At 47.7% G+C, this 24171-nt stretch overlaps 1 protein-coding gene across 12 annotated transcripts in view; it reads right to left on the reverse strand.

Moving 5' to 3' along the window:
* The window catches only part of DYNC2I1 (dynein 2 intermediate chain 1), a 101705-nt gene that overhangs the window by 75849 nt on the left and 1685 nt on the right, over positions 1-24171 (reverse strand). For 4 of the 12 annotated variants that reach the window (XM_054237477.2, XM_078343269.1, XM_054237478.2 and 1 more), the window contains exons 2-6: positions 22795-22913; positions 13357-13410; positions 11741-12185; positions 8694-8773; positions 3285-3593 (exon numbers count right to left, since the gene is read on the reverse strand). In XM_054237477.2, coding sequence (XP_054093452.2) covers positions 3285-3593; positions 8694-8773; positions 11741-12185; positions 13357-13410; positions 22795-22913 — 1007 coding nt within the window. Of the gene's footprint in view, positions 1-3284; positions 3596-8693; positions 8774-11740; positions 12186-13356; positions 13411-22794; positions 22914-24171 lie in introns of those variants that run through there. The other 8 variants (XM_078343275.1, XM_078343271.1, XM_035254227.3 and 5 more) reach the window with 4 other exon arrangements.

Raw genomic sequence — 24171 nt, forward strand, 5'->3', positions numbered from 1 at the left:
ATAATTACATCAAGTAGTACCTTAACAGAGTACTCAGTTGAATATCTAAAAGGTGATACTAATTTTGAGTACCAAAAGTACTCAAAAGTTTTGAATTTCTACAAGTCAATGCAAAGGAAAACTTTAATTATACAATGCTCGATCACCATTCCTGAGGTTGTATCATTTACCTGTTCTTTTTTTTTTTTTTTTTTTTTTGAGATGAAGGCTCATTCTGTCCCCCATGCTGGAGTGCAGTGGCACAATCTCAGTTTACTGCAACCTCTGCCTCCCAGGTTCAAGCAATTTTCCTGCCTCAGCCTCTGGAGTAGCTGGGACTACAGGTGTGCACCGTCACACCCAGCTAATTTTTGTATTTGTAGTAGAGACCTGACCTTGCGATCCACCTGCCTTGGCCTCTTAAAGTGCTGGGATTACAGCCATGAGCCACTGTTTTTCTACTTTTTAAAAATAGAGACAGGGTTTCACTATGTTGGCCAGGCTGGTCTCAAACTCCTGGTCTCGTGATCCGCCTGCCTCGGCCTCCCAAAGTGCTGGGATTACAGGTGTGAGCCACCACACCCGGCCTCTTTTCTTTTTCTTTTAAGACAAGGTCTTACTCTACCACCTAGGTTGGACTGCAGTGATATGATCACAGCTCACTGCAGCCTTGACCTCCTCAGCTCAAGTGATCCTCTCCCCTCAGCCTCAGTAATAGCTGGGAATACAGGCGTGTGCCACCATGTCTGTCTAATGTTTTTTTTTTCTTTCTGAGACAGAGTCTTGCTCTGTTGCCAAGTGCCAGGCTGGAGCACAGTGGTGCAATCTTGGCTCACTGCAATCTCTGACTCCCAGGTTCAAGCAATTCTCCTGCCTCAGCCTCCCAAGTAGCTGGGACTACAGGCATGCACCACCATGCCCAGCTAATTTTTTTTTTTTAATAGAGATGGGGTTTCACCATGTTGGCCAGGATGGTCTCAATCTCTTGACCTCTAATCTGCCCCCCTCAGCCTCCCAAAGTGCTGGGATTACAGGTATGAGCCACCACACCCGGCCTCTTTTCTTTTTTCTTTTAAGACAAGGTCTTACTCTATCACCCAGGTTGGACTGCAGTGATACGATCACAGCTCACTGCAGCCTCAACCTCCTCAGTTTAAGTGATCCTCCCACCTCAGCCTTGGCAATAGCTGGGAATACAGGCGTATGCCACCATGTCTGTCTAATTTTTTTTATTTTTATGGAGATGGGGGTCTCGCTATATGGCCCAGGCTGCTGTTGAACTCCTGGGCTGAAGAGATCCTCCCATCTCAGCCTCCTGAGTAGCTGGAACTACAAGTATGAGCCAATACGCCTAACTAATTTAATTTTTTTCTGGTAGTTCTTTATTCTATGGCTTCTCCAACACAACATAAGCACCATAAGAACAGTAATTTTTGTTGTGTTCACAGCTGTATCCTTAACACTAGAACAGTGCCCACCACACAGTAGCCACTCAGATAGGAACAACTTGTCTTAATAAGAAAATGTCAGTCATCAGAATAATCTTTCTTCTGGGACTAATTTGAAGGCACTGATTTTACAAAGATGCAGAATAATGTTCTTCATGGACAATTTTTCACATCCACCTTTAATAAAAGCCAGATCTATGTCCAGAAAGGCATTTCTGGGTGTAAGTAAGCAAATGTAACCTAAGCAAGTCACTTTGGTAATTAAACTTGATCTAAGGAATGGAGAATAGTCCCATTCAATAAAAGGTGAGTGGCGGAATCTAAGCTGTGGGTACAGGAGTGTTCACTGGAAATTTATGTTGACTTTGCTGTATGTTTCAAACTGTTCATAATACAACACTGGGGAAAATGATGAAGTTCTAATCTAGGGAAAGAGACTTAAACACAAAAAGAATGAATATCTGTCCTCCAGGAGGTGCTTCTCTCTCAGTGACCACCTCATCTAACCCTCTGTGTGGTTGACTAGAGGGGAGTTCACGGGCTTTCGACACTGTAGACGTGGGGAGCAGAACTGGCACTGCCTCAAAGCTGCTAAGAAGCATGGCCAACACTCTGATATAAACAGAGGCCGTGGGCTGCGGGAGACAGTAGGGTCTCAGTGAGAGAAGGCCCCAGGGCAAAGGCAAGAGTTTAAAGGACTCAGACCCCATGCAGGACAGCGCCAGTAGCAGCTGAGATGGCCGGGAGCCAGGAAGCTTCTGCTCTTAACATGACTGCTTCTTGGCCTCAGTGCTCCCAGTTTTAACCCACTGGCTTTTGAGTCCTACAGTAAACACTGCAGTGGCCACCAGATATACGTCCATTTCCTCAGCTGTGTCAATTCGTTCAGGAAATCTGAGTCCTGGGCTTCTGCTGAGGCCTCCAGTCTCATCCCTGAAGCCTTGACTCTTCCCCTAGCCTCAGATATCACCTGACCCTTGCAAAGATTTCACTGCCACCTTAAAGGAAACATCACCAAGAAACAGAAGAATAAAATCATATTAGCTTCAGATTCTGTAAAAACAGAGCGGCAAAAAGCACACTCATGAGAACAAAAGATGCTAGACCACATCTAGGAAAATCCTAAGTACAGGGATGAAATCAACAGACCTGGGAGGGAATTAAATCCTCTGTAATCAATGCTTTTACGGTTTTGTTGTTTTGCTTTTTTGCAAACTTACACCAATTCTGGTTGAAATGTTTGCTGAATTATTCACTTAATTTCCACTTTAAAACATATCAGCTTCCTTTTTAACGTTAAATTTCAAATTTTTTTTTTTTTTTGAGAGACAGTTTTTTGTCTCCCAGGCTGGAGTGCAATGGCGCAATCCCGGCTCACTACAACCTCTGCATCCCAGGTGCCAGCAATTCTCCTGCCTCAGCCTCCCGGGTAGCTGAAATTACAGGCACACACCACCATCCCAGACTAATTTTTGTAGTTTTAGCAGAGACAGGGTTTCACCATGTTGGTCAGGCTGGTCTCCAACACCTGACCTAAGATGAACCGCCCACCTCCCAAAGTGCTGGGATTACAGGCATGGAGCCACCGCACTCAGCCAAATTTCAAAATTTTATGATAGATTTCCAAACACCTGTTAACAGTAAGTTCACAATAAAACCAAAATATTTGACATCACATTTCTTAGGAGATCAGTAATCTGTCTAACCATATGATAAAGACTTGAGTCATGCTTTTCCTAAACTAATACCACTAGGCCACAAATCTCAGTCTCGTCTGTAGACATGCCACAGTCACGCTCTTCTGGGCGTGCTAACCTCAGGGCGGCTGTTAAGGCAACAAAGCATCGGAAGGGGTACCTTGGATTCTCTTTTCTTGTGCTCCTCTTTCGCCAATCTCTCTTTTCTATCCATGTGGCTTCGGTGCCTCTCCTCATCCAAATGAAGGCCTTCTTTGTGTCGCTTTTCTTTACGTCTTTCTTCGCCTTCTTTGTCAGAGAATGAATTACTTTTCTCTTTTGAATATTTCTCTCTTCTTTCCCTTGTGCTGCTTTTTTCCCGGTGTTTCTTGTCTCGATCTGGCTCTCTTGGCTTCCTGTGTCTCCTCTCACCTTCTCCTTTATAAAGCCAGTACTTGAGAGGGTTGTCTTTGCTGTCCCCGTACTGCAGCTATAAAACATGAGTTGAGAAACGCATGAACACATAAAATAGGAGTGCAGCCAGCCCTCTCTATCTATGGGTTCTGCAACAATGGATCCAACCAACCCCAAATCGAAAATATTCAAAGAAAATTGTGTCCATTAAACAGGTACAGACCATTTCCTTGTCATTACACCCTAAACAATAATGACTATTTACATGGCATTTATATTGCATTAGGGATTTTAAGTAATCTAGAGATGATTTAAAGCATCCAGGAGGATGTGTGTAGGTTATATACAGACACTACACCATTTTATATTGGTTACTTGAGTATTCACCGATTTTGGTACCTGGGGGGTCCTGGAGCTCTTCCTCCATGGATACCAAGGGAAGACTGTGCTGTCTTTATAAATTTCACAATAGAAACAGGAAAAATTACAGAACTACCACTGCCCCCTTCACTCCTCAATCCCACCGCCAGATACATTGCTGGAAGCAATGTTACCCTTCTGTAAGGAAAAACCCTATTCATAACATGGTCCACAGCCAGACACCGGTGACACCCCAACGCCACAGTTTAACACTCTGCAGTCTGGCCACTTCACTCCCACAGAAAAAGCAATGCCTCCCCACATGGTGCCCGGCACTCACAGTCAGCCCTCCCGACCTTCACACATGGCGCCGGGCACTCACAGTCGGCCCTCCTGACCTTCACACATGGCGCCCGGCACTCACAGTCAGCCCTCGTGACCTTCACACATGGTGCCAGGCACTCACAGTCGGCCCTCCCGACCTTCACACATGGCGCCCGGCACTCACAGTCAGCCCTCCCGACCTTCACACATGGAGCCCGGCACTCACAGTCTGCCCTCCTGACCTCTCCCCACATGGCGCCGGGCATTCAGTCGGCCCTCCCGACCTTCACACATGGCACCCGGCACTCACAGTCGGCCCTCCTGACCTTCACACATGGCGCCGGGCACTCACAGTCGGCCCTCCTGACCTTCACACATGGCACCCGGCACTCACAGTCGGCCCTCCTGACCTTCACACATGGCGCCGGGCACTCACAGTCGGCCCTCCTGACCTTCACACATGGCGCCGGGCACTCACAGTCGGCCCTCCTGACCTTCACACATGGCGCCCGGCACTCACAGTCGGCCCTCCCGACCTTCACACATGGCGCCGGGCACTCACAGTCAGCCCTCCCGACCTTCACACATGGAGCCCGGCACTCACAGTCGGCCCTCCTGACCTCTCCCCACATGGCGCCGGGCATTCACAGTCAGCCCTCCTGACCTTCACACATGGCGCCGGGCACTCACAGTCAGCCCTCCTGACCTTCACACATGGCGCCGGGCACTCACAGTCAGCCCTCCTGACCTTCACACATGGCGCCGGGCACTCACAGTCGGCCCTCCTGACCTTCACACATGGCGCCCGGCACTCACAGTCGGCCCTCCTGACCTCTCCCCACATGGCACCGGGCACTCAGTCAGCCCTCCCGACCTTCACACATGGCGCCGGGCACTCAGTCAGCCCTCCTGACCTCTCCCCACATGGCACCGGGCACTCAGTCAGCCCTCCCGACCTTCACACATGGCGCCGGGCACTCAGTCAGCCCTCCTGACCTCTCCCCACATGGCACCGGGCACTCAGTCAGCCCTCCCGACCTTCACACATGGCGCCGGGCACTCAGTCAGCCCTCCTGACCTCTCCCCACATGGCACCGGGCACTCAGTCAGCCCTCCCGACCTTCACACATGGCGCCGGGCACTCAGTCAGCCCTCCTGACCTCTCCCCACATGGCACCGGGCACTCAGTCAGCCCTCCCGACCTTCACACATGGCGCCGGGCACTCAGTCAGCCCTCCTGACCTCTCCCCACATGGCACCGGGCACTCAGTCAGCCCTCCCGACCTTCACACATGGCGCCGGGCACTCAGTCAGCCCTCCTGACCTATCCCCACATGGCACCGGGCACTCAGTCAGCCCTCCCGACCTTCACACATGGCACCGGGCACTCAGTCAGCTCTCCTGACCTCTCCCCACATGGCACCGGGCACTCACAGTCAGCCCTCCCGACCTTCACACATGGCGCCGGGCACTCAGTCAGCCCTCCTGACCTCTCCCCACATGGCACCGGGCACTCACAGTCAGCCCTCCCGACCTTCACACATGGCGCCCGGCACTCACCGTCTGCCCTCCCGACCTTCACACATGGCAGCACTCACAGTCGGCCCTCCTGACCTCTCCCCACATGGCACCGGGCACTCAGTCAGCCCTCCCGACCTTCACACATGGCGCCGGGCACTCAGTCAGCCCTCCTGACCTCTCCCCACATGGCACCAGGCACTCACAGTCAGCCCTCCCGACCTTCACACATGGCGCCCAGCACTCACAGTCGGCCCTCCTGACCTCTCCCCACATGGCGCCGGGCATTCACAGTCAGCCCTCCCGACCTTCACACATGGCGCCCGGCACTCACAGTCGGCCCTCCTGACCTCCACGCCTCATCCCTCATGCTTGTGGCCCTTGGCCTAAGCTCTGCCAGCCCTGGAATCCCTCCTGGGAACGCTCCAACTTCTCTGGGAGACGCCCTCTCCAGTGAGTACGATAGCACAAGGCTGCCACATCTCTCACATGGACAAGGCACATCACTCGTTCTCTCCTAATTACTACCATGCAGATGGAGAGTCTTGAAAATGGGACCAGCATTTAGCCATCTCTGTGACTAAAATCACTGTGGATGCTCAGGGAACCAGTGGTCATCTTCATGCTAAGCTGCAGGACACACTCTTAGTTCTTGGAGCCCTGACATCATGCTCGACAGACCCCAGTGCCTGCCCATCCCTATCCTGAAAGACACTGAGTCTCCTCTGCTTGCCCCCTATCAGGGACCACTGGACTCCCGGTCTATGGTACCCTCTGCATATCTCAGTTCCCTGGGGGACCGCCTGTAGACCCTACATTCTCCTCTCTCATCTCCCTCAATTCTCCCCAACTCCCATCCACCCTACTTATCTTTGCCAGGGTGACCTTCCTAAAGAAGAACCTGCAAATGCCCTCCCTGACCAAACGCCTCAGCTGTGAAGTTAGAGAACTGCTTCACCAAAATAAACTCCAGAGAATTAATTTTTGTTTTGTTTGTTTGAGATGGAGTCTCACTCTGTTGCCCAGGCTGAAGTGCAGTGGCACAATCTTGGCTCACTGCAACCTCTGCCTCCCTGGGATCAAAAGATTCTCCTGCCTTAGCCTCCTGAGTAGCTGGATTACAGGTGTGTGCCATATCACCCAGCTAATTTTTATATTTTTAGTAGAGACAGGGTTTCACCATGTTAGCCAGAATGGTCTCAATCTCCTAACCTGGAGATCCACCCGCCTCAGCCTCCCAAAATGCTGGGATTACTGGCCTGAGTCACCACATCCAGCCTTAACTCTTTTTTAATAAACAGTTAAAGACCCAGAAAAAACACAAGCAACAACTCATGTAACTTGGCTGTGGAGAAAGTATTCCATCAACAACAGACCTAGTAACAGCACAGACCTAGCTACTTCACAATTTTTAACTTATAAAAACAAAAATCCCCCAGGTCAAATTCAAAACAAGTCAAAAACAGCAACATAAATGAGTAACTTACGTACTCTTACAAACCAGTAAAAGGCGCCACTGAAAAGTCAGGCAGCAGCAGGCACCGTGGCACAGGCCTGTGATCCAAGTACCCTGGGAGGCTGAGGTGGGAGGATCACTTGAGACCAGGAGTTCAAGACCAGCCTGGACAATATAGTGAAACCCCGTCTATACAAAAAAATTTAAAATGGGCTGGGTGTGGTGGTGTGCACCTGTAGTCCCAGCTGCTCAGGAGGCTAAGGTGGGAGGACTGCTTGAGCCCAGGAATTCCTGGCTGCAGTGAACTATGACCACACCACTGCACTCTAGCCTGGGTGACAGAGCAAGACACTATCTGTAAAAAAATTTTAAAAAGAGGGTAAAAAAAAATTAGCAAAAGTATGCAGGTGATAATTAACAAAAGGTAGTAAACCTGCTTTTAAAAATGCCCAGAAATGCTGTTTTCTTCTGAACTAAATGAGCAAAAATTTTAAATGAAGATAATGTCCCGTTCCTGCTTAGGACATGAGGAACTATGCCCTGACGATATAAATCATTACAACTTTTATGTAAAGCTAATAGGGTAAGTTTACATTTACTTTGATCCAGCAAGTTCATTTCCAGAAATTAATCATAAGGAAATTATTATGAATGAACCAAAAAGCATACCCCCTGGATGTCTTTAAAATAAAACACACACACACATACACACACACGAGTGTCCAGAACCACAGATGCCTCAAGAGCAACAACACATCCACAGCATGAAATACCAAGCCATGCACAATGAAACCCAGGATGAATCAGGAAAAGGCTCAAAATGTGCTCCATTTAAACAATTTATAAAACAGCAAACATCTAACTAAAGCAAACAATGCTATACATACATAAATATATAAACCTGGAAAAATATACACCTAAATACTATCAATACTTACCTACGGGTGAGGATTAGTTTTTGTTTTCTTATCACTTATTTGTATCTTCTAAATTTTCTAAAATAATCAAATATTACCATTAGATTCAGAAAAAAGCACTTGACTGTGAGGGGAAAAGAAAGTGACTACACATAGTGCTGGAGACCTTTTCCAGGCCTGAAACCCTGGCTTACGACATCTTCTAAAAATGCCTCTAATAATAATGCTTAAAACATCCTTTATGGGCAGGCGCAGTGGCTCGTGCCCATAATCCCAGCACTTTGGGAGGCTGAGGTGGGCTGATCAGAGGTCAGGAGTTCAAGACCACCCTGACCAACATGGTGAAACCCCATTTCTACGAAAAATACAAAAATTAGCCAGCCATGGTGGTGTATGCCTGTAATCCCAGCTACTCAGCAGGCTGAGGCAGGAGAATCTCTTAAACCCGGGAGGCAGAGGTTGCAGTGAGCCAAGATCACATCACTGTATTCCAGCCTGGGCGACAGAGTAAGACTCTGTCTCAAAAAAAAACACAAGAACCACATCCTTTCCTTGGCGACATGTGGAAACCCTTTCTCTCCCCAGGCCTGGCTTTGTATACCTTTCTTTCTCGGTATCTTCTTTCTCTATCTTCATCTCCTCTTTCAGAGTCATCTTTCTCTTCATTTCTTACTTTACTCACTACAAAAAGTAAAACATATTTTTAATACTCCCAAATGTTAGTACATCAAAAAGATCTTTTAACATCTTGCTGTGGACTGTGTTGCACATTTTAACATGTATTTCAAAATATTCTTCAAGTAAAACATATGCCCCACCTCAAAAATGAGAAGAGTTCTCGTATTGAATTTAAAATGAAGGAGATGAACATGGCAATCTAAGTGATACGGTCTGGATCTGTGTCCCCACCCAAATCTCACGCTGAAATGTAGTCCCTAGTGCTGAAGGTGGGACCCAGTGGGGGGTGACTGGATCATGGGGGCGAATTTCCCCCTGGGTGCTGTTCCTGTGATACTGAGTTTTCACAAGACCTGGTTGTTTAAAAGTGTGTAGCACCTCCCACTCTCTCTCTCCCTCCTGCTCTGGCCCTGTAAGAGGTGAATGCTTCCCCTTCACCTTCCCCGAAGACTGTTAAGTCTCCTCAGGCCTCCCCAGCCATGCTTCCTGTACAGCCTGAAGAACTGAGAACCAATTAAACCTCTTCTCTTTATAAAATTCCCCAGCCTCAGGTGTTTCTTTATAGCAATGTGAGGACGGACTCGTACACTAAGGAACAGAGAGACTTCTTGCCTCACTCAGTTTGCTACTGAAGCAACCCAGCGAATGTCTGAGTATCCCTTGGAAATTCAAGGGGGCACCAGCCCAAACTCATACAGCCTTCAGGGTTTCTGTGCATCACACAGAAGCAGAGCTTAGTTTGAACAGGAGAACCAGCCCAGTCAGCCAAACACTTTAGCCAAATGTGAGCTCCAGGAAAATTCCTGCCCTCCTGGATGCACTGAGGATACAGCGCAGCACCCATACCTCCTGGCGCCCCCACTGCTGAGGGGACCAAGGAAGCTAGAGGCCCCTGAATAACCAAGGAAGCCAGGTGCAGCAGACCCCCAGGGTACCAGGCTGCAGCATCCATCCTGGGCTGTGGAGGCTGAAGTGCCAAGGCCCAGCATGTCCCACAAGACAGACCAGGGACAAACAGAGCCAGGCAGGTACTGATGATACCAAAGCATCATGCAGCAAGGAAAGCTGGACTCTCTCTTCTAAATCTGCACAGAAAAAAGGCATCAGATGTAAAATTACAAGAGCAGACACTTTGAAATATCGGGGTAAAGTTAAACTTTGAGAGACCATTAAGGCAACATGCATTCATTCAAAAAGCATTTACCAAGCACTGAGCACTCTTCTAGGAGTCTGGGATACAGAGGGAGGGCCCCGTTCTGGATAGATTTTCAAGGCTGAAACCCAGGACTCTCTGAGAGACTGGGAGAGAAAGAAGGGCATCCAGCTATATGCCAGGTCCCTGACCTCAGGACCGAAGGATGCAGGTGCTATCGATGGAAATGGGCTCAATGTGGGGTTCTCTGCGCTTGTGTTATCTATTAGACATCAAAGCACAGGGGATACACAAGTCTGGAATTCAGGGATGATGCCCAGCTGGGGGTAAAAACTTGGAAATGTGGAAATGGATCAACAGTATTTAAAACCATGAGACTACATCCAGCCAGCCAGGGCAAGGGGTTGCTGGAGAAGAGACCCGGGACTCAGTGCTGGATAAAGCCCACACTCCACAGATGGGCAGTGCAGGAGGAAAGGAGATGACAGAAGAGATGTACAGATGAAAGAACTTTAGAGTCTAGTGTACAATCAGTTTTTAAAAGTCTTTCCAGTACAGTTCCTTTCAACACCACACTGAAAAAATGAGCACAGGAAAAAACAAAGGGGGGAGTGATCTGAAAACAAAAGATTTTACTGCAACTAAATTCCAGAAACATCAAAAATAATTCTGAAAAGAGTATTAAATAGTAAAACAGCTACTGTTAAAATTAATTAGGCCAATAGCAGGGTGTACTGGTGCATGCCTGTAATCCCAGCTACTCAGGAGGCTAAGGCACAAGATCACTTGAACCTGGGAAGCGGAGGTTGCAGTGAGCCAAGATGGTGCCACTGCACTTCAGCATGGGCAAAAAAGCAAGAGTTTATCTCAAAAAAAAAAAATTAATCAGGCCAAGTGTAGTAGCTTCTACTTGTAATCCTACCACTTTGGGAGGTCAAGGTAAATGGACTCCTAGAGACCAGTTCAAGACCAGCGTGGGCAATATGTGCGAGCCCCATCTCTACAAAAAATTTTTAAAAGTTAGCCAGGTGCTGGCTGGGCACTGTGGCTCAAACCTATAATCCTAGTACTCTGGGAGGTTAAGGTGAGTGGATTATCTGAGTTCAAGACCAGCCTGGCCAACATGGTGAAACCCCACCTCAACTAAAAATACAAAAAATTAGCCAGGTGTGGTGGTGTGTGCCTGTAGTCCCAACCACTCAGGAGGCTGAGGCACGAGAATCACTTGAATCAGGGAGGCAGAGGCTTCAGTGAGCCAAGATCATGCGTCTTCACTCCAGCCTGGGCAACAGAGTAAGACTCTATCTGCAAAAAAAAAAGCCAGGCCTGAATGAGTTTTTAAAATACCAAAAGGAAAACAATGATAAAAAGTATACAAACACACCGTGAAAGAGAGAGAATGGGGACCTCTAACTTCAAAGATAAAACATTTGTGAAAACTGTGTGAGAAAATAAAAATAAAAAATGAATTAAAAAAAAAAAAAAGGTCATTTCAAAAGAGGAAAAATGTTCCAAACAGCAAGAACTTTTAAAAGAAATAGAGCCAGCTGGGCACAGAGACTGACGTCTATATTGCCAATGCTTGCAGAGGCTGAGGTGGGAGGATTGCTTGAGCCCAGGAAGTTGAGGCTGCAGTGAGCTGTGATGGCACCACTGCACTCTAGCCTGGAGGCAGAGCTAGACCCTGTCCAGAAAAAAAAAGGAAAGAAGGGGGAAGGAGGGAGGGTGGGAGGAAGGTGAGGGAGCGAGCTAACAACCGTCAGGAACAGCAAAGCGACATCTCAGGTGGAGCTGCAGGGAGGCAAGTGGGGACGCACCTGAGCGGCCTTTCCTCTCTGCCCGCTCCAGGAGCTGCCGGTCGCGCACCTCCTGGCCTAGCGGGGTGTGGTGGGCCATGGTCTGCCGGAGCTCTTCCTTCCTGGCCCTTCTGTCTTTTTCTTTTTCCCTGTCCTTTCCTCTGCTGTGAGACTTCTCTGCCTCTCGATATTTCTCCTTCAGCTTTTCTTTCTCCCGGTCTTTTGTGTCTCTTCTCCTCTCCCTCTGTCTGTCTCTGTCCCTCTCCCCATGTCTGTCTCTGTCCCTCTCCCCTGGAGAACTCTCCTTAGCGGTCTGGACTTCGGCCACCCTGTCTCTGCTCCTGGCATCCTGGTCGGGATCCCTGCACCTTGGCTCCTTGTGTTCAGGAAGGTCCATCTCAGACTCCTTACGCAGCTTCTTCTCTCTGTGCTTCTTTTCTTCCTTGGAACCACCTGACTGTATGGCCTAAAACAAGAGAACAAATGGTCCTCTGTGACCAGGAAGGCAGACTTCCACTAGACTTTTAATACCTGAATGTGAGAAGCACACACAGCTGCAGGACCTTAAAACGCATGTGCATTCAGCTGCTTTCCGATCCCAGTTGGGCCAGGGCCTGCATGGATGTTCTTAGACACTAAAGGACATGGAGTCAAGCTTAGACTTCTACCACTGCCACCCAGCACCCCAATATCATGGACATTCACATTTATTGGCAAATCAAATCTAAAACACTATGTGTATTAGAGGGTGAAAAATTACCTAGTGGGTACGATGTTCACTATTCAGGTGACAGGGGCACTAACAGCCCAGACTTCACCACTCCGCAAGATATGCAGGTAAGAAACCTGTACTTTTACCCCCAAATATGAAAAATAAAGTAAAATTCAAAAAAAAATAAAATAAGTAGGACCAGGCACGGTAGCTCACACATATTATCCCAGCACTGTGGGAGGCTGAGGCAGGAGGATCGCCTGACGCCAGGAGTTCAAGACCAGCCCAAGCAACATAGTAAGAGCCCCATTTCTACCCAAAACAATTTAAAAATTAAAAACTCAGCAGGCCTGGTGGTTCTTGCCTGTAGTCTTAGCTACTCGAGAGACTGAGGTGGGAGGATGGCTTAGGCCCAGAAGGTCAAGGCTGCAGTGAGCTACGATTTTATCACTGCACGCTGGCCTGGGCAAAAGGGTGAGACCCTGTCTCTAAAAAAAAAAAAAAAAAAAGGAAAATTAACCAGATAAATAAATTAAATACTACACGTGTTAAAAGACAGATACCAAAACTGTATTTTAAAGTCACTGAGACACAAGCTGCCTGGGCTCTATACAAACAAGAACCCTCGTTCTAAAACTCTCAGGACTCTCTCTCAATCCCATAGCCCCACTGCTGCCACCCCCTGAAGTGAGAACCCCCTGCACCTAAGCCATGGCAGGGCCCCACGAGCAGGTGGGAGTGTCCACCGTGATTAACAATGTTCCAGAGGGATTATTAGCTGCACGCCTTCACCTCCAAGTTGAAAGGACTCTGAAATGAGGCACCCGTAACCAAAGCTACGCAGTGTTGTGTACCAGGTAAAGCGGTCCAAGAAAACCACACGAGTCCCACACAGATCCCAATCTACACTATTTATGATAATTACCCAGAGATGTTTTCTGAGGTCATCTGCCTTCCAGGTATCATCCTTGGTTCTTCTCTAAACAGAAAAGTATAAAGTTAGAATGTTTAAAGTTTAAAATAATTTTGTGTGCTCTAGTGAGCTGCTTTTCCATTAGGCCATCTAAATCAATGGCAGTTAATTCTTGACATGCCAGAGAATACTTCTCCACCTCCTGGAATAAAAGGTAACAGAACTACAGATTTTAAGAAATTATTCACTAGTCTAAAATTACACATTATAAAAGGCATCCCTTTGGCTACTTCAAAATTATTAAATATTACGAAAACAAGTTATAACGGCAGTTGAGCAACAGATCAAGAACAAATATTCTGTGGATTTAAAATATATTCTGTCACACTGTATTTTCCAAAAACAGCCATAACAGAGTCTCATCCCAAATGCTGCATGCACAGAGGGAGTGTGTGCTCCTTCTGCAGCCGCTGGGCTCAACCCAGGACAGCCAGCATTGCGGGCCTCCTGGGTGGTAGCTCCAGACACTTTCCTGTGAGGAAGGGAAGCAGCCTTGGGGAGAGGCCCCTGCAGATGCCACAGCCACAGGCCCAGGGGGGGCCCTCACAGCCAGCACCAGGGCAGATGCGTGAGAGGCATGGCTCCAATGGGCCCTCATGAGTTACTGCACCCCCAAACCTCGAGTCTCCCCAGCGGAGGCCCCAGATATCAGTGGCAGAACTAAGCCCGCTTCTGTGAGCTTGCCTGATCCACAGAATATGAGAAAATTAGAAGGCTGCTGTACTCACACCAGTCTTTTATGCAGCAACAGCAGCTAGAACGTATGACAGATGGACAGAAATGTGTGTAGCATCTGGTGCTTCTCGATGCTATCCTGAATCAAGCACAATATTTAAATCTCATAACCCTACTAAGGTTATCGGCTCCATTTTTCCAGTGAGGACGCTGAGGCATCATGAAGCTCAGCAGTTTTCAGCTCAAGTCCTTTCAACAGCCAGTCATAAAAAGGAACTGAACCAACACCATGGAATGAATATTATTCAAACCACAGTCACCAGAGAAAGCCTGCCTGTCCCTGCGGACCACCCTATCACGCTTGTCTGTTTGGTTTGCACTGGGCAACCGGTCAGTCCACAAGGTCACCTGTCTCTATGGCCCCCAAAGACCCCGTACTTGTATTCAGCAAATACACAGCAAGCCCCTAGCATACACCAAGCACTGCCTCAGCGCTGGGGTTGCACTGAGAAAACCCGAGAAAGGCACCACACCCAAAAACGCCATCCAGCTCCTCTGATGTTTGAAAGTGTTTGCTCCTCATTGGATAATCCATCTTTCAGCTAAACCCTCACCTTCTGGAAAGGAAGCCCCAGTCTCTGTGCCTCAGTCACCAGCACTGTTTAACACCCACAGCGCCTCCCGACCACCAGCCTTTACAGAATCCACAGTGTGTGTGCCGGTAAAGGAAAGCGTCGGGCAGCCGGTTCAGCAGGTGTTCACCTGTCCTAAGAATCTAAGGGAGAATAATAAAATAAGTTGCAGTGGTCTTAAAATACTTCCACGAACACTTCAACAACCCTTTCTCTACAAGTCAAGCTGATTCCCCCTCCTGTGAACGTGGGCCAGACTCCATGTCACACTTCCTTGTCGTCGTTATGTTTTTATGAGGCAGGGTCTGGCTCTGTCACCCAGGCTGGAATGCAGTGGCACAACTAGCTCAGGTCATCCTCCCACCTCAGCCTCCTGAGTAGCTGGGATGACACCCAGCTAATTTTTTTGTGTTTTGTAGAGACAGAGTTCCACCATGTTGCCCAGGCTGATCTCAAACTCCTGAGCTCAAGTGATCTGTGCCACCACACTTCAGATGAGGAGAACGGGGTAGAGGCACAGCTGAGTGTCTTCCTGCTCAGGGTCCTGTCCAGAGCTTCCACCTGGCTATGGCACCCGCTCGCTCTCACTGCGCACCCTGGGAGATGCAGCTGCCACAGCGCAAGGACACCCAAGCACTCCTGGGGAGGCCCAGGCAGAGGCTGGCACAAGCCCAAACCTCAGAAGGGCCCCTCAGCCCAATTTAATGTCAGGGAGCATGAGGACTGCACCCTAATGTCCCATTATGCCACCCCCAAACCCTGATCCACAGAAACCGTGAGGACAGTAAAGGTTTACCGTGCTCTAAAACAAGGGTGGTGACTCTACTTCTGCACCCTCCCCCCCCACCTGGGGTGCCTCCTGTCACACTGTACCACCGCCTCCTGGCAACCCTCATGATGGTGTTTCCTACAAGATCCAGGCTAGTCTCTACTGAGACCAGCTCGGCCATAGAGACGCCCACCCAGGCAGTGTTGAAAGGCATTAAGAAGCAGACACCCAGATAGAACAGCAAAGTGGGACTATCTGGGGGCCAACAGCCTTCTAGGCTGAGAGCCTCAGGGGCTGACAGCATTTCAGGCTGAGGGCCTCAAGAAGACACTGACCCACGTATTTAGTCTCTGAACAGGTGATTATTAACAAGCAGGTGTTCAGTGTTTTCTCATAGAACCAAGATAAACTAGGTAGGCAGCTGGTGCCTGCTTACCACTCATCAAGGACAAACTAGAAATTATTCTTCCCGAGGGAGCCACAGGGGCAGGTCACATATCCCGTGTTTTAACCATCATATGATATACATGTACTGTTTTGCTACTTTAGAATGCCCCAAGCAGTTTTCCACTTGCAGGCAGGGGTGGCTAGGTTTTCCTTGCCACTGTTCTTAGCAAACAATATATTTTATCATACACTCAGCATTTCTCAGCAGGTCTCCCCAAGGGGAGCATGAGTGCTTTGCCGAAGAAACCACAGCTCGCTCTGTGCCACTCCTGCTCCACAGCTGCACTGAGGCCTGTGCCCAACACTCAGGCACTTATCACCAGCCACAGTAACACACTCCAACAACACAGGGTACAACCCTATAGCCCCCGTACAACCCTACATCCCTGATACAACAGAACTTCATGCTAAACCTAACTGCTTATCACCAGCCACAGTAACACACTCCAACAACACAGGATACAACCCTACAGCCCCAGTACAACCCTACATCCCCAGTACAACAGAGCTTGATAAGCTTAATTGCTTATCACTAGCCACAGTAACACACTCCAGCAACACAGCATGCAACCCCACAACCCCAGTAAAACAGCTTAGTGCTAAACCTAACCTCTTATCACCAGCCACAGTAACACACTCCAACACAGGGTACAACCCTACCACCCTGGTACAACAGAGCCTGATGATAAACCTAACTTCAGCTAAGCAAAATCAATCAAGGATGATTTCCTGCAGAGAATATTTACCACAACTATTCAATCTTCCCTTTGAGAGACATTTCCTTAATGATACAAATAAAGGAAGCATTTGGGAGTTTATTTCAAACAAAAAAACAGATTTAGTCCAAATGAAAAATGGAAATTTTTCTCGGACAAGCCACTAAAACCCTTCTTGGACATGTGAAAATTAGGCCAAACAAAAAAGCTGTAATACCTCATAAATATATTAAATAATTTTTTTTGAGATGGAGTCTCACTGTCACCCAGGCTGGAGTGCAGTGGTGCAATCCCAGCTCTCTACAACCTCCACCTCCAGGGTTCAAGGAATTCTTCTACCTCAGCCTCCCGAGTAGCTGGGATTATAGGTGTACACCACCACACCCAGCTAATTTTTGTATTTTTAGTAGGGACAGGGTTTCACCATGTTGGCCAGGATGGTCTCAAACTCTTGACCTCAGGTGATCTACCCACCTTGGCCTCCCAAACTGTTGGGATTACAAGTGCAAGCCACCGCAACCCACCTTAACTCTTTTTCTTTAAACTTAACTTCTATAGAGAAGTTTAATATAGGACCTGCCATAAACAAAACAGCTGAATGGAACCCAGGACATGAGTGACCGTGGAGAGGGTCCAGGAGATCCAGGAGACATGGGCACCACAGAGAGGGGATGCCAGGGACAGTCGGGGACAGTCCAACCAGGAGACCCAGGAGAAGTGAGCACCACAGAGAGGGGACACCAGGGACAGTCAGGGACAGTCCAACCAGGAGACCCAGGAGACGTGAGCAACACAGAGAGGGGACACCAGGGACAGTCAGGGACAGTCCAACCAGGGGACCCAGGAGACGTGAGCAACACAGAGAGGAGACAGTCCAACCAGGAGAGGAGGGGACACCCAGGACACTCAGGAACAGCTCAACGAGGAGACGTGGGTACCACACACAGGGGTCGCTGAGGACATTTAGGGGACACTGGAAAGGCACAGGGACACCAGCTCAGAATGTGAAAAGTAAGTATGTCAAAAAACCCATTCAGTTGGGTTTTTGATAAAGTTAAAAACCCTGAAGACAAGAGGTCTCTGACAGAGATCACAGGATTTTTCTTCTGCCTCTCTAGTTTTCAGCAAGAAAAAATAGCCATTTTCTTCAATGCACAGAACGCTGACTACTTTAGAGCATTAAAACTCAGCTAATATGGACTGTTTAGCCTAAAGTTTTCTATCCACGCTGTCTTCCTCTCTAGAGTTTCAAATTGTTAAACAATGATTTATGGCATCTGCCCCGGTACTGTGGGTCCACACCTGCCACAAGTTAACCACATGCTTCTGCCAAGGCCTTTGAAAGACCAACTTGACCTACACTCAGACTCTGTCCTATGGAGCAGGCCAGCAACCCACACTGAAAACCAACTCTCCAAATAAGGAACTGAAGGTAAAGTTCCCCCAGCACCCCATGAGGGGAACGAACCCCAACCTGGGGACGAGGGCGAGGAGACGTCAGAAGACCTAGCAGCAAAACCACCTTGCCCGCAGCATGATTCCGCCCACGTCCCAGCAGGTGAGAACTGAAGCCCGCAGCATTCAGCATCCACAAGAATGTGTCCTGAGCACGGCATCCTGCATACATATGGTGAGCAGAGAGGAGATAAGCAGCTGCCCAGCACCGACTCCCCAGGGCACTGTCCCTCTCCACACACACGGCACTCCATTTACGTCACTGTCCCTCTCCACACACACAGCACTCCATTTACGTCACCTAAATCGTCTACAACCTTTTCATAACAAAACTCTTTGGAGAACTGTACAGTAAGAACCCCGAACAATGTTTAAATTCCTTTGATTTGCCTCCAGAATAAAACACTGATGTAACTCCTCTTCCCCTCGTAGAGGGCTTCAAGGGAATTCTCTTCCCCACTCTCATCGCATCCTGAAATCCAAGAAGTAAGCCTGGGCTGAAATCCCTTCAAGGTGCACCATCAGAGGTGGTAAAGCCAAAACCTTACCTGCAGGGAGGACACTCACAGCCCAATGGAAACAAACGCCACCCCTGCGCCATCGCGTCCTACTCACGGCCCAGATGGAAGGCAAACGCCACCCCTGCACCATCTCATCCCACTCACGGCCCAGATGGAAGGCAAACGCCACCCCTGTGCCATCATGTCCTACTCACGGCCCAGATGGAAGGCAAACGCCACCCCTACACCATCTGGTCCCACTCACGGCCCAGATGGAAGGCAAACACCACCCCTGCACCATCTCGTCCTACTCACGGCCCTGATGGAAGGCAAACACCACCCCTGCACCATCTCGTCCTACTCACGGCCCTGATGGAAGGCAAACACCACCCCTGCGCCATCTCGTCCTACTCACGGCCCTGATGGAAGGCAAACGCCACCCCTGCGCCATCTCGTCCTACTTACAGCCCAGATGGAAACAAACGCCACCCCTGTGCCATCGTGTCCTACCCACACTTCAGGTGAATGTGAGAGCTTTCCACCTCTGTAAGCTAAACAGTAGAAGCCCCTGGACCTGATGCTCACTGCTCATGCCACATAACCTCCAACAGCTGGACGGACTCCATCAAGAAGGTGCCACTAGCATCTATAGCCACCTGCAGGCAGTGGGCTTCTCCCTTGCTTTCCAACCCAGCCTTGTCTTAGTTTAGAAAACACTCACCAAAGGTTATGTATTGGTTTGAACTAGTTAGTTGCACATTAAGAAACATTTAAAAGAAGTTATTTTGGGCTGGGCACGGTGGCTCACACCTGTAATCGTAGCATTTTGGCAGGCTGAGGCAGGAAGATTGCTTGAGCCCAAGAGTTCAAGACCAGCCAGGTCAACATAACAAGACCCCCATCTCTATTTAAAAAAAAAAAAAAATCAGCCAAACTTGGTGGTTCAACTGTAGCCCCAGCTACTCAGGAGGCTGAGATGGGAGGATCACTTGACCCCAGGAGGTCAAGGCCGCCCTGAGCTGTGATAACACCACTGCACTCTGGCTCAGGCAACACAGGGAGACCCCATCTCCATTAAAAAATAAATAGATGGCCGGATGCAGTGGCTCAAGCCTGTAATCCCAGCACTTTGGGAGGCCGAGGCGGGTGGATCACGAGGTCAAGAGATCGAGACCATCCTGGTCAACATGGCGAAACCCCGTCTCTACTAAAAATATTTAAAAAATTAGCTGGGCACGGTGGCACATGCCTGTAATCCCAGCTACTCGGGAGGCTGAGGCAGGAGAATTTCCTGAACCCAGGAGGTGGAGGTTGCGGTGAGCAGAGATCGCGCCATTGCACTCCAGCCTGGGTAACAAGAGCAAAACTCCGTCTCAAAAAAATAATAATAATAAATAGATGAAAGTGTCACCAGATACTACTACTTCTTTTTCTAATGTATTTCTAAATCCATTCTTCCTGTCCAGTGCTGCTGGCATAAATCCAGTCTGGACCTTCAGGATGACCACTAGCCTCTGTCCAAAGCAGCAAACGCACCCTCCAGCCTGAGTCCCAGTGCAACGGTGGCATCACAGCCCAACTCTGTGACATTCATCTCCATGGACCCGGCGGTACAGTACTGACCTCTACACTGTCATCCTGGTCCCTGCATGACACTGAGAAAGAAAAGAAACGTTTAATCTGAGGAATGCAAGCCCCTTTAAATGTTTAGACTCAGAGCCACTAAAATGGGACCGGGGTCCCGTCACGCTCCCCTCAGACCTCGAGCTAAGTAAGCTGCCTGCGTTATGATCTCTTGACTCAGCATCACCAGCAACGGTCATATTATCATTATTGTTATTTTAGACAAAGGGTCTCATTCGGTCACCCACGCTGGAGTGCAGTGGTGCTATCATAGCTCACTACAGCCTCTACCTCCTGTGCTCAAGCGATCCTCCCACCCTGGCCTCCTGAGTAGCTAGGGCTACAAAAATGCACCACCATGCCTAGCTTTTGTTAGGGGGGGTTAGAGACAGGGTCTTGCTATGTTGCCCAGGCTGGCCTCAAACTCCTATCCTCAAACAATCCGCCCACCTCAGCCTCCCAAAGTGTCGGGATTACAGGCATAAGCCACCACACCTGGCCAACAGTCATAAATTAACCTACAAATGTCATACACTGAACACCAGAAATCATAACCTATAGTTCAATGATGTATAGCCAGTCAATAATCAATGTCATTTCTGAAAACTAGTGAGGATTCTTTACAGAGTATTTTGTAATTGTCCCCTTTCCTGACTTGTCCGTTTCTCTTTAAACACTCGAGGCTTTCCTTTGCTCTCTGAAGCACCTCCCAGTGTTTCCCAGGCTGTGGCCCTGATAGTCCCTATAATTAATTGTGCCTGGATTTCTTTCCTTAGGTTGACAACACCAACGTGAATTCTCAGAATTAGAGACTGGAATGAGCAGAGAGAGCCACGAACGGCCAGAGCAGTGTGTTTCACTAACCCTGTACGGCACACAGCAAATCTGGGCACACACTAAAGGACCCAGAGCACAAAGCTGGCTCACGCCTTCAGGACTGAGAAATAATTTACCTTTTGCTGTCCTCATTCTTTTCAAAATTCCTTACACTAGAATTTTTAAGTTATCAAATTACTTAGGACCAAATTATGAAGTGCAGCCTATCCAGGTCTTCATTCTATTACCTGACTGTGTAACTGAGGGTTCCCTGGTAGGAAAGTACTGCAAAGAAAATCGAAACTAACAAAACTAGGATGATCCGTTTCCATCACTGAATCCAACCCTACAGTCACCGTAATTTACTCATGTGGTCCCCGGCTGGTGACCACAGGTTGTTTCTAACATTCCGTATGCAAACGTGGCTGCAGTAAGCACCCGGGTTTCGGCATGCATGTATTTGCAGACGAGAGGCCCATCTGTGAGTTGCTGCGTCAAAGCGGCAGATCCCTAAAATGCTGACTGCGCTGAGACTGTTTTGTAGACAGAGCTGACCTCAGGCTGATTTCTTTCTAGACTTGGCTGAAAGATTAGAAATGTGGGGAGGGGGAATGCAAGACTTCCAAGTGGTGAAGCAGATTTCATTCACTGACTGCAGACAGGAGGGGAAAACAGCTGAGCTCCATTTCTGTTTGCACTGAGGTGACGGAGTGTTTTAAGGGGAGAACCCGGGCTAAGGGAGCTCAAGTAAAAAACTGCAAAGGCTGGTTAGTGTAAATGAGATTAGGTTAGCTGTGTCTGCTAACTGATAATTACAGTAGTTAGGATTTTACTTCCCAGAGAGACTGGGAACAGAGGCCCTCCTGTCCTTTCTGATTACTTTTCAAAGACACTCCCGAATTGTAGGAGATTTCAAAAGGACAGAGAGGAATTCATAATTTAAACCCTTTTAAACTCTCTAAAAAATAGGACGTCAGGGGCCTATCCTGAGATGTTGGCTAGAACAAACAGTACATTATTTTGACAGCCCTGAGCTCTTCCAGACAACCCTAAACTGGGTTGTCCCAAAGTTGGCCTTAGGCTGCTAGGAGCAGTGTTAAACTTTCGTCAAGAATCAGCGTGGGGGTTTGAAAGGAGTACTCCTGCCAGAGTTTCTGCAGTTCTCAGGAGGAACCCCAGAAGCAGATTAGTGAGGACCAACCTTGGAGTCCCCACTGTATCTACTCTAAAACATTCAGCCTTTCTAAAAACAGAATGAAACAGCATTACACTGTACCTGAACAGTTCACATCACTAGTATATATCTCACTTCAAAATAAAAAGGGTAGAAATTTTTTTTAAACTAAGAATAACCTAAATACACAAACATACATGTTTATATCTTTCAAGCTATGATTAATAAATTTCATAACAATAAACTCACACATTTCCTACCAATTGATTGGTATGTAACAAAAAAACTTAGAAATTTCTAAAATTGTCATTGATCATAAAAATTGTCATATGCACTATAAGCAAGATAAAGAGTTTTTAAAGAGCTAATAATAAAGAAAATTGTCACCATTCTTAGCAGGCAGGTATAAAGCCTGCAAGCACACCATTAAGTTTTTCCTAATATCTATGACATATGAAACCTGGTATGAGCTCAGTACAAATAACATAAAACTGTTTCTATTCATGATATCAATTACATGAGCAACTAAGTACAATGAAACAAACTGAAGGAAAAGCTTCGTGTACACTAAAAGCTATAATACCAGCTGGGCGAGGTGGCTCACGCATGTAATCTCAGCACTTTGGGAGACCAAGGCAGGCGAATCACCTGAGGTCACGAGTTCCAGACCAGCCTGGCCAACATGGTGAAACTCCGTCTCTACTAAAAATACAAAAAAAAAAAAATATTAGCCCGGCATAGTGGCACGTGCCTGTAATCTCAGCTACTTAGGAGGCTGAGGCAGGAGAATTGACTGAACCCAGGAGACAGAGATTGGAGTGAGCCGAGATTGAGCCAAGAGCGCACCACTGCACCCCAGCCTGGGTGACAGAGCAAGACTTCGTTTCAAAAAAAAAAGAACTATAATACCAAAATAATCCAGTACAATTTCCCTATTCCAATAATCTCATGAAAACTTTATTCTTTCGCTTACCTTATAATATAGGCTAATTCTATATAACAGTATAACAATTACATAACTAGGTTCTAATGACCCAGAGGTTAACTTCCTAAAAAGTTAAAGATCAACTTGCAATTGAGAACCTATTACGGGAATTAATTAGTTGCCAAGAAATAGCCAACTCTGAGATCTGTTGCTTTTGCTACTTTAAAAATGTTTATTTACTGGCCGGGCGCAGTGGCTCACACCTAAAACTCCAGCACTTTGGGAGACTGAGGTGGGTGGATCACTTGAGGTCAGTAGTTCAAAACCAGCATGGCCAACATGGTAAAACCCTATCTCTATCAAAAATACAAAAATTAGCCAGGCATGGTGGCAGGCACCTATAATTCCAGGTACTTGGGAGGCTGAGACAGGAGGATGCTTGAACCTGGGAGGCAGAGGTTGCAGCGAGCTGAGATCACGCCACACACTCCAGCCTAGGCAACAGAGCAAGACTCCATCTCAAAATGAAAACAAAAGTTAGCTGGGCATGATGGCACATACCTGTAATCCCAGCTACTCAGGAGGCTAAGGCAGGAGGATTGCTTGAACCTGGGCAGCAGAGGGTGCAGTGAGCTGAGATCGCGCCACTGCACTCCAGCCTAGGCAACAGAGCGAGACTCTGCCTCAAAAAAAAAAAAAAAGTATATTTATTAAATATGTATCAGAATAAAACCCCAAGGGGTGGTCAAATGTGAAAAATAATGAATGAAAAAAGATCTATAACAAAGTACATCTATATTCAGAACATCACAGATAAAGATCCTAAATCTGGAGTGAAAGAAAATGTTACTCATAAAGATATCTCATCAGCCAAACACACTGCTAGAAGACAAAAGTATACTGTCTTCAACGTTCTGGGAAATTATTTTGCTCCTAGAATACTATGCTGAGCTAAACTTTTTTTTTTTTTTTTTTGAGACGGAGTTTCACTCTTGTTACACAGGCTGGAGTGCAATGGCCCCATCTCAGCTCACT

Source organism: Callithrix jacchus, chromosome 11, assembly GCF_049354715.1.
Source record: "Callithrix jacchus isolate 240 chromosome 11, calJac240_pri, whole genome shotgun sequence".
Lineage (NCBI taxonomy): Eukaryota > Metazoa > Chordata > Mammalia > Primates > Cebidae > Callithrix > Callithrix jacchus.